This window comes from Drosophila grimshawi, unplaced genomic scaffold (assembly GCF_018153295.1).
Source record: "Drosophila grimshawi isolate 15287-2541.00 unplaced genomic scaffold, ASM1815329v1 contig_131, whole genome shotgun sequence".
Classification (NCBI taxonomy): domain Eukaryota; kingdom Metazoa; phylum Arthropoda; class Insecta; order Diptera; family Drosophilidae; genus Drosophila; species Drosophila grimshawi.
Genome location: NW_025062826.1, coordinates 214,051 through 227,292, shown reverse-complemented (window position 1 = coordinate 227,292; position 13,242 = coordinate 214,051). Strand labels below are relative to the sequence as shown.

General features: G+C 38.3%; 1 protein-coding gene across 1 annotated transcript; it reads right to left on the bottom strand.

Moving 5' to 3' along the window:
* Nucleotides 1-2,621: 2,621 nt before the first annotated feature.
* On the bottom strand, nucleotides 2,622-7,448 carry LOC6568866 (protein kinase C, eye isozyme). The gene is made up of 11 exons (XM_001995373.2): nucleotides 7,028-7,448; nucleotides 6,199-6,230; nucleotides 5,938-6,132; nucleotides 5,518-5,646; nucleotides 5,176-5,332; nucleotides 4,562-4,790; nucleotides 4,086-4,483; nucleotides 3,826-4,027; nucleotides 3,122-3,310; nucleotides 2,923-3,063; nucleotides 2,622-2,857 (listed from the first exon to the last, which is right to left on the bottom strand). Exons 1-11 carry the CDS (start codon nucleotides 7,339-7,341, stop codon nucleotides 2,705-2,707), a joined length of 2,139 nt encoding a protein of 712 aa, XP_001995409.1. The 5' UTR covers nucleotides 7,342-7,448; the 3' UTR covers nucleotides 2,622-2,704.
* Between the last annotated feature and the right edge of the window lie 5,794 nt (nucleotides 7,449-13,242).

The window sequence follows — 13,242 nt, the reverse complement described above, 5'->3', positions numbered from 1 at the left end:
ATGGAATATAAGTTCTCATACGCCTCGCTCAGATCCAGTTTATTTAATTTTATCGATAGCTGTCCCAATACATATCGATATCCAATAGCAATAAAAGCTTTAGTTTAAAAGTTTAATTTGTTTACCAACTACTCGACTCAGAATAATAAAATAAAGTATAAATTATTAATTCATATATCCACTATACTCTTTTAGCTAGAGTCTCAAAAGTTCGTGCACTCCCAAACTCAACTCCTTCGGCATTAGCACTGTCACTTGTCACAGCAGCTCACAGCTCCTAATTGTGGTTTATGTGTCCTAAGTCGAAAATCTTTCTTAAGCTGATTTATATGCGGTCTCAATCTCCATCCCCGTCTTCGACTTGTACTTGGAATTGGAGTTTAACTTGGATTTGGATTTAGATTTGGACTTGGACTATTTTATTTATTTGCACATTTACCTGCTGGCTGGTCAAGGCTTCATTAGCCTTAGCAGCTGAGGCCTTCAAAGAATGCTTTTGCAGATTTTATAGTGAGGCGTGCTCAGCTCTTTTATTTCGCTGCCAGGACGATAGTTTCCTTCTACACCTACACACACACACACACACACACACATGCGAGCAGCTATTATTTATATTGTGTTAAGCACTTTGGTACATCCTAATGCGAAGTGTTGTCTTTGCTGCTGTTCCTGCCACATCCCATTTCAGCTAGGGGACAGAGTCATATTTTGCGGTTCAGGTAGCAGCAACAGCGAGGGCATTGCAACGCAACGCTTGTGGCTTGTGGCTGCCACAGCAAAGTCCGCGTAAAACTGCAAATTGCTGCCACTAATAGTGTGCAAACAGGGGGCTTAAGGCCTGAGAAAATGTAAGAAGAATGAAAACTGTTTACTTTTCCGAACAGAAACTTTGAGACTCTTAGTTTGCTAATGACTTCAAAAGATAGTTTCTTGAGCTTTTGGAGTGTGATTTATTTTTGAGATTTCAGCAAATGTACTTAGAAATCATAATCAAATATATTTTGAAAAATTATAAAATATATTGATTTAAATAAATAATATCATAACCATAAATATCTCGAAAATATCAACAGCTTTTACTTCAAATTCGTTCATTGAAGGTGCAAATTGGGCTATGCGATTTTAGCTACAACACCAACTCAGGATGTCAAACTGAATCGTGTTTCGCATCAGGTTCCGGTACTTAAGGTTATAAGTTGTACAAGTTGCCAAAGTGAAGTTTAAGGTTAACAAAGTTTTTCATACATTTACGAGTGAGAAGAGAAATTGTTACAGTTACACCAAAAGAACGAAATCAACTGCAGATATTTAATATAAATATGTATATATAGATTATATTTGAATGAAACGATTGCCAATTAATTGAAATGGTGCTGTCCACTTTTCACCTTATGGCAAACCGCATGAGAAAATCAAAGCAATCGCTCTTGAGGTAGAATAACTAACTGCCCGTCAAATGGCTGGCCATGAAATGGGTTATTCGTCGGCGAAAGCCAGCACCTTGAATGGCTTTTGGCGGAATTTCAAATGTTTGCTGCAACTGCTTCACAGTCAGGACGAAGCCCAATTCCGGGGGGATGGGTGATATATTGGCCAAGGAATTTGTTGTATTAAAATGTCTGCAAAGAGACGAGCCAAGAAATATTTTTGGTGTGCCCGAAACTATTTTTGCGGTCATGACCCAAAAGCACAGAAGACAGCTGAGGGTTCTTCCACACAAAAGCCGCTATAGTTTTTATTAAAAAACAAAAACACCCCACAAAAAAGCAAAAGGCATTTTCTGTCTGACCTGTGTGTGCGTGTGTGTGTGTGTGTTAGCCAAAAAAAATTGTGAAGAATTTTACAGCTGAGCGCACGCGAGGCTCGACGGGTAAATTTAGAGTGCCAGAAAAAATTGATGACAAGAGTGCAAAATAAATTGAATTTGCAACAGCTAATTTCTGTGTGCGAACGAGCAACGTTCAACATGCCACAAGCAGGAGGCAGCAACAAGTTTTTCATTTAGTTGCTGCAAGCTGATGAAATTTTACGGGGTCGCTTGACAAATTGTAAGATTTAAGAACAGTTCATCATTTAAGAGCAGGTCAGTCAATTAGCCAACTCGGCCTACTCCTCTGCTCTCCTCTGCTCTTCTCTTCTTGCTCCTCCTCCTCCTCCTCCTCCTCCTCCTCCTCCTGCTCCTCCTCCTCCTTCGCTTTTTCTTCTTCTTCTTAATCTACTTCATCCTCCTTACATCTGTTTAGTTTGCGTGTTGAGTTTCTGTTTCGGCAATTCCCCTGACTAATCTCGCATGCGAATTCTGCTTGTGTTTCCCCTTTTGAAGGTTAAAGTTCAGTGTTCATGGCCCAAAGGGGCAAGTAGCTACCACCGCACTCCCCCTCCCCCGTCTTGTTATTTTCTTTTTGGTTCACCTGACCTCAAAAACAGGGTAAACAGCTCCGACCGGGCTCGTCTCTAGCCAGAGACTGCCTGGCTTGTTGTCATTTACTATCTGGGTTCTCAGTAGCCGTAAAGAGAGACCTTAAAAGCTCGCCTTTAACTGTTAGTCGAATGTTAAAGAGAGTAAAGTTCGTTATTAAATGTTAATCGAATGTTTACAAGGCTTTCGCTCAACACATGTGTTATACGAATAAGCTTGACAAAGCTTCCATTGAAATCCTTTATTGTGTCCTGCAACCTGAGCTTTTAACAGTAGTCGCAAAGCTTAAATTATGGTTATAAACTCGGGATTCATAAATGAGAAACCAATGAAATCATTTTGATCCAAATTCATCATGAACAATTTATCCGTTGGAGTTAAATCCGTTTTCTCCTTGGTAAACGCCTCATCAAAATTGCTTATATCCTTGCGATGTTTCTGCAAAAGAAATCAAAAATAATAATAATCTCCAGACGCGATTAAAGCTGGAAAAAATGACTCACAATTCTAGGCACAATTGGGGGCTGCATTTCACAAGCCTCCGCCGAGTCCCAGTCCACATTGCAGAAGAAAGGGTGCGTGGTGATCTCCTGGCGGGCATAGCGACCAGCCCCTAAACGATTATTCGGCTTCTTGGCCAGAAACTATATGGCAGAAAGTACGAAATGAAGTATTATTATACCAAAGAGATATTCAACCTACGCTCGTTATAATATCCATAGCCTCCTGGGTGAAGTGCTTGGGAAATATGGCCTTCTTGTCCTTAATATTGCGGAAAACTGAGATGTCATCTTCGCCATCGAAGGGCGCCTGCCCGGCCATCAGTTCGTAGAGCAATACGCCGTACGACCACCAATCAGCCGTTGTCGAATACGGATCCAAGCTGACAATCTGACAATAGGTAATTCGTTATTGGTAAGAATGTGTGGCATTTTCCTAATTTGTTATGTTTAGAAGATATTATTTCTAAATTCAACATCTCCCACTCTCTTTCACTCCTCTAGGTTATTAATACATCTAATCAATCTGAGTTGAAACTCATTCGTTAACTTCAACTTGAACTTGTGCTTGGAGAATTACATTTTCGAAAATACAGTAAGACATCCAATATATATATATGTCCTTGAAATTATACTCTTCTATTGAAGGTAGAGCATTATATTGGATCAGTCGGTTTTTAAGGACGCAACTTTTATTTCACATTCTTGAAGCTTCAGAATTAAAAGGAATATTTATATATGTATATATATATACTCTTGATTAATAGATTGCTACTCATTTCCGCCTAAGAATGGTAAGCAAAATTCTTCAGACCCGCAAATCTATTTCTATAAAGTCTATATCTATATCTTAACGAAGACCTCTCAATATCTCCTATAGAGATATAAAGTTTAGGAGTATCTCACCTCCGGGGCCATATAGTTGGGTGTGCCGCAGAAGGTGCGCGTTGTCTGACGATCTGAGACGCCCTCCTTACTCAGCCCAAAGTCCACAAGTTTCACATGTCCTTCACCATCTAGCAGAACATTGTCCAGCTTCAGATCGCGATAGATGATGTCATGATCGTGCAGAAAAAACAAAGCAATTGCAATTTCCACGGCATAAAAGCTGAAAGCGAAAAAACAAAATGAATATAGAAATAGAAACCTTAACCGGGATTACTCACACGGCGACCGACTCCTTGAAGCGTCCGTATTGCTGCATGTGGTACATGAGATCGCCTCCCTTGCAATACTCCATGACAAAAAAGAGGCGATCCATGGTCTGGAAGCAGGAGTGCATGGCGACGAGGAAGGGCGGACGACCCGACAGCGCCAGGATGCGTTTCTCGTTCATGGGCAACTCCATGTCATCCGTTTGGATGATGACATCCTTGCGCAGCACCTTCACCGCGTACAGTTCATCGGTGCCACGGCGCTCGGCCAAAAGAACTTTGCCAAATGATCCTTTGCCAATGGTCTTCACAAAATTAAAGTCAGCTGCGCGAATCATATCTCTTTTGTTCATATTATGCGGCATATTCTTGTTGTCCATGCGTCGTTTCTCATTGGGACGACGCTCGAGCTGAGATTGCAAATTTTCGGTTAGGGATTTTGAATAAATGTAAGATTAATTGGAGCACCCGTCGCTGGCTTAACTCACTTGCACCTCGTCGCGCAGTCGGGCCATATCATTAATGACATCCACACAGGGTATGTTGTAGTGTTCACCCTCGACTTGCGATAGAAACTTGTACCAGCCATCGATGGGCTCCTTCTGCAGCTCCTCCAAACTGAAGGAAAATGAGCCCATGAAATCGTTGCGTGAGGTTCGATCCCAATCCCAGACCTCAATCAACAGACGCTTATCCCTATCCTGTGGCTGCAGCTCGCTGTGAGTGGCAATCGATGTTTGGGATTAGAGATCAATAAAGGAGCACATGACAAAAGGAAAGAGATTGCTCGCCTAGGTACCTAGATACCTTTTTAACAAAAACCTGTCTTCCAAATCCGATCATAATAATTTATCGTTTTGATCGGATACATTATAAATAAATAAATTGGAAGACAATATTTTCAAAATTGTGTGTTTTATTACTATCGGAATTCGATTTTTATCGAAACGAGAAATACGAGCAACTTAATTCAAAATTATAAGTCCTAGCTCTTCTAATCTCTGATATCTGTTTGTTCATTTAGACAGACTGGCGGACATGACTAGATCGACCCGACTTTTGATGCTCATCATGAATAGTACATTTTAGAAAAATCACTTACAAAGTAAAAGTCTCATTGAAGACCGGATTGAGATTCTTCTGTATGGTTTTGGTCTTCTTCTTGGTGCGTCCCGAGCGATCGGGGTGCATTTGGACGGCTATATAAGGATCACTGAAGCCATTGGTATCCATTGGTATAAGATTAGCTGCCTCCTTGACTAAAGGGTAGTATTAATATAAAAATAAATTAAATTAAAAATAGTACATGATATTTTAAATTAAGTTACAAGAAGAAAAAGATGAAATATTTTTAAGATTTCTGAGGAATTGGCTCCAAATTGATAACACTATCAAATCTTGTGTAATCAATAATTAGAGTACTCCGATTGTGGTTTTTACTCACTCTCCACTTTCAAGTTGTTGCCCTTGAGCTCCACGAAGAGTAGAAGCTTGCCACGCACCTCGCTGATATCGGCGCCACACATCGGTGGCACACACTCCTGGCACTTTGGATGCACATTCAGATTGCAATCTGCATGGGACAAATATTAAATAAGGTCTACACTCATAAAAACAAATTTTAGAATAGTTAGTCATTCTATTATTCAAAAAGTAAATTACTAAAATTTATAGATGTGATTATACAAAAATGAATGGTTACTTAGCAATTATGTATTCCACAAATATTTAATAATTTATGTTAATATTTAAAAATGATTTGGAAAACAAGAAAAACTCTCTATTTCTTAGGTCAATTTATGAAAATTAAGGGTGTAGGTTTTGTGGGTTTTTTGTGAGTGAATAATGCTCGTGCCGAACTTACTCTCACACTTGACGCCCTGATGGGCAACGCCGTGCAATAGCATGCCGCACTCATCGCAGAAGGTGGGTGTGGTGTAGGTGGTCGAGATCCAGGCATGCTTCACCTTCGCACAGTCGGCATCGAAGTCGGTGTCCTTCCCAGGACACTTGAAGACCACAAACTTGCAGCATTTCTGGTGTATATTAAAGCGACATTCTGTTGTGCGAAATTAGTGTGCAATTAGTCCATGTCCTTGTTTTGTTGCTAAAGTCTTCAACCTACCCTCGCACTGAAAACCTTGCTTGCCAAAGCCCCTGAATTATTCAATGCAACAATGAAACAGAGAGCAAACCAAAGAGAGAGAGAGAAACAGTGAGACAGAGACAACAAGAACAAGAACAAGAAAAATACGTGTCAAGTTACAAAGCACTAATTAAATTAGGCAACACAAAAAAAGTAGTCGACGGGCAGATATCCTGTAAAAATTACATTGCGAACTTTAATTCAGATCGAAAAACTCAAAGAAACTCAAAACATTTCCTAAACTCAGGGTGTTATCTCTCAGATTTATGAGATTAAACGAAACTTAAATATTTCAGTAAATATAGTAGAATATAGTAAAATCAATGCAAACAATTTAGAATGCCCCAGCTGCAAAATATTCCGAACCTAGCTATCAAAATAAGTTTTGGTTATCAAAATCTGGGTTTCTTAGCCGATCTTAATGAAAATTTTCCAATTGATCAATAATTTGTCTCCTTAGATATCAATATTTTATTGATATTGTAGATCGATGTGTACTGATAGTTATCGATTGATTACTTTAATTATGATCATCTCTGAGATCGGCAATAAGAAACATAGAAGAGTCTATATCGGAGATGTTTACCTTTGTTACAACACAATTGATGCCACGCCACACCACACCCTATGCGTACAGGGTATTTAAATAAGAACTAGCAAAAAATTATATTAAAATAACTTCCGTTTGAAAATAGGTCATGAATGTAGTTTCTATTTTCACTGTTCGTTGTTGCCATTATTGTTGTTGTTTATTGTTGTGATCTGATTGTGGTTGCGTTTCCTTCGCCTGTGGCTTTAGCCCACTTACCAAATGAAATCCTTGCAGTGACCGCAGTAGGTTGGCTGCTTGAAGAAGCGCACCACAAATCGGTGTCCGTTGACCACCTCGAGACCCTTGCGCTTCATTGCTCCCTTGCGCAATCTATTCTTCATGTAGTTGACGATATTTGCCTCCCCAGCGATTTCCACCTGATTCTGTGGTCCTTTGCCAGCAGAGGCAGCTGTTGCTGCTGCCCCAGCAGGACCTTTGCGAGTCGAAGCGGTTGTTGCCGCAGCAGGTCCGGCAGCAGGAGCAGAAGGTAGCACGGTGGCGCCTGGTGTGGCAACAGCAGCGGCAGCCATGGCCCAAAAGGACTTGCCCCAAACGAAAGAAAAGGATTAAATTTGAGCCGTTTTCGTTTCTTGGACTCGACTTGAGAACTGTGCACTTTGAAGCGTTAAAAGCAACTGACCCACAGCGTTAAATAGTCAAATGCTGTTAGGGACAAGAGGAAGCCAACCAAGTGCCCGACTTGCAGCTGATGGTGCCCCACAGCAGTTCCAGAGCTTCTCCTTGAATACCTCGAATACCTATCTAATACACCTCTAATCCCATTCGAGCACTTTCTCTCTTTCTCCTTCTCCCTCTCTCTCTCTCTCTCTCTCTCTATTCTTATCTCGATTAAAACTACATTTAAATTGAAAATGGAAATCTGGCTGGATATTTATAGTAAAATTATTCCCTTACGAAGTGATTGTATGGGATGGGTCAAGATTTCACCTTACCATAACATTTTTAAAAGTGGTATCTTTAAGCTTGGTTTGCGAATGGCTTATCCTCTAGATTAGTACAGCATTTAAAGTCGAAAACTAATTTAGATTTTTCATGTTAAAATTATACGTTCGAAAATTGCTTGTTGTGGGGATAAATAAAAATTCCTCCATAGCCTAACTTTGTCAAATCTGAATCGATTTTCATAAGCCAGGAAATTTTGATCATGATTAGACTGCATTTAAATCACACGAATCACAAGTATTAATTAACATGTTTACGTTGGACATATTAAACTTTTACTTACTTATTTTATTTTACTTATTTTTACAATTTTACATAAATCATTTGTATTCAGAGCAGGTTTACAATGTCCAAATTGATGATTGGCCAATGTTTCTGTTTCTGTGCAATCATTTGACGTGATAAGTGTAAACAATTTGACTAAGGTCAGGGGAGGCATGTGGCATGTAGTATTTGGTAACTGGCAACTGCTGCTTGTGGCATGTACTATCATTGCAGTGCGGCAAACCGGAGAAAGAGCAAGGAGGGGTAGGCAATCAGCAGCTGCTGCTGTTGTATGTGTATGTGTATGAGTGTGTTATGTGCAGTCATGTTGTGACGTCAATGGGACAGTCTCTGTTTGTCTGTTTGTGCAACGACGACGGCGTCAACAAACTTTAACAATGTCAGAGACAATAATTTTAAGGTGCTGCTCTCTCTTACTCTCCATCTCGCTCTTCCATTCTCTCTTATAATTGTCGTTTGTTTATTTATTCATGATTAATTTATGCATTTTTCGCATGAGAAATATGAACAGAGAAATTCGTAAGCAACAAATACATAAAAAAAAAAACATGGCGTATGATTGATGTATAACAATATTTACTCCCCCCACCCCCCCCCCCCCGGCAAAAAAAAAACCTTTAGCCTTAGCATTTCTATGTGTGTGTGTGTGCAACGAGCTTTGTGGCTGCCTAAAAATAGAAATAGAAATGCAAAACTCAGCGAAACAAAAAACAAGAAAAACGAAAACCAAATTGAGCTCAAAGTGCAAAAGTTTTTAAGGACAGGGAAATATGAGAAACTGTGTGTGTGTGTGTGTATGTGTGTGTGTGTGTGTGTGTATGTGTGTGTGTGTGTGTGTGTGTGTGTGTGTGTGTGTGTGTGAAGGACGCACACAGCAAACAAACAGGCAAACAAACAAAGCCAAACTGCAGGTTGCTTGCAGCTTCTGCTGTTGCAGTTGCAAAGTCAACCTAAACTTAAACTGAAATTGAAACAGAACTGGAACTGACGAGCTAAACATAAGTCCGTGACGTGTCCTAACATGTTCTGACATGACGGCGGAGCAAGGGGATTAGTGATGAGCGCGTGACTAAATCTGCTTAATATCTGAATTTGTGATTGCTATTCAAACATTGAAGAATAATAACAGTTTTTACTTATTATATTCAGCAGGTGTCAATGCCATTACCTAATTATCTTGTTATTTTATGATGATTTATTGTTCAAAAGTGTGGAATATCATATAATAACCATAATTGATGAAAACAGCTATATAAATGAGTAGTTTAAATTTATACAGTGTCCAACACGATTAATCTAATCTCGAATTCTGATGAGAATGTGGGACGAAAGCCTCAAAAAGCCTTCATAGTTAATGCAAATATTCAAAAAATAATATCTTAAATTAAATGTTTCACTTTTTGTATACCAAAATTGCTTTTCTTTTGTGTCGTTCTATATATTTTTTAATTTTGACTAAACAGCTTTCTATTATAATGTATTAATTATTTGGGTGACCAATTTTATTAAAAACACATCGCCAACTCAAAGAGTTGAAGCTGAAGCTGAACCGGAAGTGGAAGCGTTGTCAGCGAGACGTGAAAACGCTCGCGAAACAATGCAAAATGTCTTTTGAGTTACAACAACAACAATAACTGCAAGTTTCACTCATAAATGTATCCGTTTCTTCGAAGTGTACTTTTTATTGTTGCTCGCAATTCGACAAATGCTCGACAAACAAGCGAAGGCAGAAACATGGCCTGCCCCCCTCTGTATCTTTCTACCTCTATCCCTCCTCCTTCCCCCACACACCTAAGCAGATTGCGTGGCGTAGACAGACAGACAAATCTAAGGACATGTAATGGTACAATGCAAATAGCAATTGTTGTGGTTGTTGCTGGCTTGCTTTCAATTTACGTCATCAATTCCATGGCGTCGCTTTGTTCGTGTTTTTTTTGTCGTTTTCGTGACAGTGTTTTTTTTTTTTGTTTTGCCTCGCAAATTGTTTTTGCACTCAAGTAAAGCAGGCCATGCGAGAGAGAGAGAGAGAGAGCGCAATGCTCCCACTCTCTCCCCTCGACCCAACTCTGTCACTCTCTTTGTCACGCTCTCTCATTTTAATTTAGCTTGCGTTCAGCGCGTATAACAGTTTTAGTAAAGTTGTAGCACAGTCGTCTGCTGCATTTCCAGTTACTTTGCTTTGCGTGATTGTTGTGTTTTTTGGCTCTCTTCACTTTCACGTATATTTCGGTCATTTAGTAATTTATTGTTGTTGTTTTTGTTGCTTGACCTGCGCTCTTAAAACCTATTGATCTGTAGCAGCAGCAAAGAGTGTATTTTGTGTGCTGTTAGTTAACATAGTTAACATGTGTGTAATGTTAAGATTAAAGTGCCGGCAACATTTTGATCATTTTGCATCATAAATTGATTATTAGTAGCATGTTGTAATATATTATATACTATGCCAACGATAGCAACATGTTGCTCGTACAAAGTTATTTAATTTATTATTAACAATATGTTGCGTATTGAAAGTGTTTATTATAAAAATTAGTTTGGAGCTCAATTAACTCTACAATTAGCCACATTCATAGTTCTTAACCAACTGGCCTTGATTATTGTTATTGTTATTATTATAATTATTATTATTGCTGGCCACAGACATAAATTTGTTGCATGTCACAAAAGCCACAACAATTAACGGCAAAAAGCAATGCCAAACCCGTTAATTAAAAGCGCTCGTAAAATTGAGTTGGCCAACAACAACAAAAACTGTATAAATTTAAATGCTGCGTTTTGGCACATTCCAGGAAACGCTTTCGGACTGAATTTGTCCATGTGAAAAACTATTAATTTTAATTCTTAAATAAATCTTATAAGTCTCAGATGTATTTGTATTTCTTTAAAATTACATATAAACGTTTTGCATACACTCTTATAAGTCGCCTTTGTTTAAATCATCAATTCACCTTTATATAGCCTTAAATTCCTCTCCAAATCTCTTTTCCTATACAAAATCTCTTTCTCTCATATTTAGCCCATGCTCCAACACTTTCCAAAACTCTGTTGATTCTGAGGTGAAATCAATAACAAAAATGTACAAAAGCTGCGCCAACTGTAAACGTAAATGCTGCCCACTGTTTGCGATTTGTTTGCACACTCTCACATACACACAGTAAATGTGATGACGTTTTGTTTATGAGACACAAACAATTTGGCAAAAGAGCACACAAAAACTGTTAAACTCAATATAGCCGGCTAACTGTAAATTTGTAGCGACTGCGTAGTTGGCAGCTGTTGTTGGCCTGTCAGCTGCCAGCTGCTGGAAGCAAGCGTAAATCCTTTTTACAGCAGTCGCTTGTGAAGGCGCCACGCTGCAGGTTGCCAAAAATAAGTGCGCACGCGGCGAATACGTAACGCGACACTCGTGCAACATACGCCGTGCAATCAACAACAACAACAACAAAATATTCATGGCGCCCCAATAAGTGTAAAAAAAAATATAATAGAAATTTGCGTGTTTTTTTCAAGTAAAAAAAATAAGCATGAAGAGGAAGCAAAACAAATAAAAAGCAAACCGCGTGCGAATAAACAACCTGCATTGGAAACAGAGACGAAGGCGACTCCACCTCCAGCACTGGAAATGCGTCGCACTCACACACACATAGCCAGACAGATACGCAGCTTCCAGCGTTGGCTTTGCGTGGGAATTTTGCGAAGCTGCTGCTGTGGCTGCTGCGACATTCAACGTTCTGCGTTGGCCGCCGACGCACGTGTCACCGCATAACAAAAAGCACAAGCTAATGGTGCAAGCACCGAATTTACCTTCAGCTCCAAACTCACCTCACCCACTCTCTCTCCTTCTCTCTTTCGCTGTGCGCGCTCGTGTCTCTCTGTGGATATGTTTGTGTGTGTGTGGCTTAACTTGTATACAAAGAAAAGTCAAACTAAACGCAGCGTGTAATCAGTGACAGTTTCGTTACCCCCACACATCACCCACCCACTCTACTCCTAACTCCCCTTTCACTTGTGATTTACAGTTATGCGCTTCTGTATATGTGTGTTTGGTTGTGTGTGTGATTTATAATTGAAATTAATGTTCGTCTTTCGCCTTGTAATTTGATAGCAGTGCCAAAAGTCAAAGCATAAACTTCTTAGCAGTTTTAATGCCAACGTTTCTGACAAATAATGATAAGAGCCCCAAACCACCCCATTCCCCTCCCACGGCATCAATTTATTTGCCAGACTTCCACAACAAATGGAAATTTTTAATTGGCCAGCAGCATTTCGTTATGGCAGCTCCAAGGCTATCAAATTTCAATTATGAAACCTTAAAAAAATATAAAGAAAACATCTCTAAATATTTTTAAATTGTCTGGCACTAAATCGAAGTTTGTTTTGTGTGTTGTTTACGTAGCTAAACGGGCAAAAAGTGTGTTTCTTTTTATAATTATTAATTAATGCATTTTACTTATGCCAAATACAAATATAAACTCAACACATATTTAAAGTATTTTTAGTCCGATTGTTTTTTTAACGAGTTTTTTTCTGCGTGAATATAAACTATATTTTGTTAGTTTACTTTTATTTATTTATATGCGTTAATTTTATTTTTTGGATTTATCTGTATTTTAACATTGAATAAGGAAATATATTTTTAGCTGTATTTATTGCTAAAGTTTTAATTTATTATATTATGTTATTATTATTATTATTAGTATTATTTTATTATTTTATTATTATATTATATTAAATGATTATGGTATAAATTGTATTTATAAATTATATATAATAAATTTGTATTTGGTTTCTCTTTCGGAAACGTATTAAATTATTATTTAAACTGCTTTCAAAAACTGCCATGCAACTAGTATTTTTGTAGTTTTTTAACAGTAAATAAAATAAAACAGAACCATTGCGAATTTCATGGTTCTTAGACATGCACTTTCATCATTTTTAAATAACGTTTTCCTTAATAGTTGCTGCTTAGCAAATACGGAAAATAAATAATTTGAACTATCGTTAAATGGAGTCAACTAAATCTTAAAACTATTTTTGCTTAAGCTGTAACTTTTTCACATTTTTTAAAACAGAGAAATTATGGAGTTTATTGAGAATTTAAATCAGATGGTCTTGGCGTAAATCGAAGATATAAATAAAAATCATCTTTTGTTTATGTACACATACACATCTTATTGCTCAAG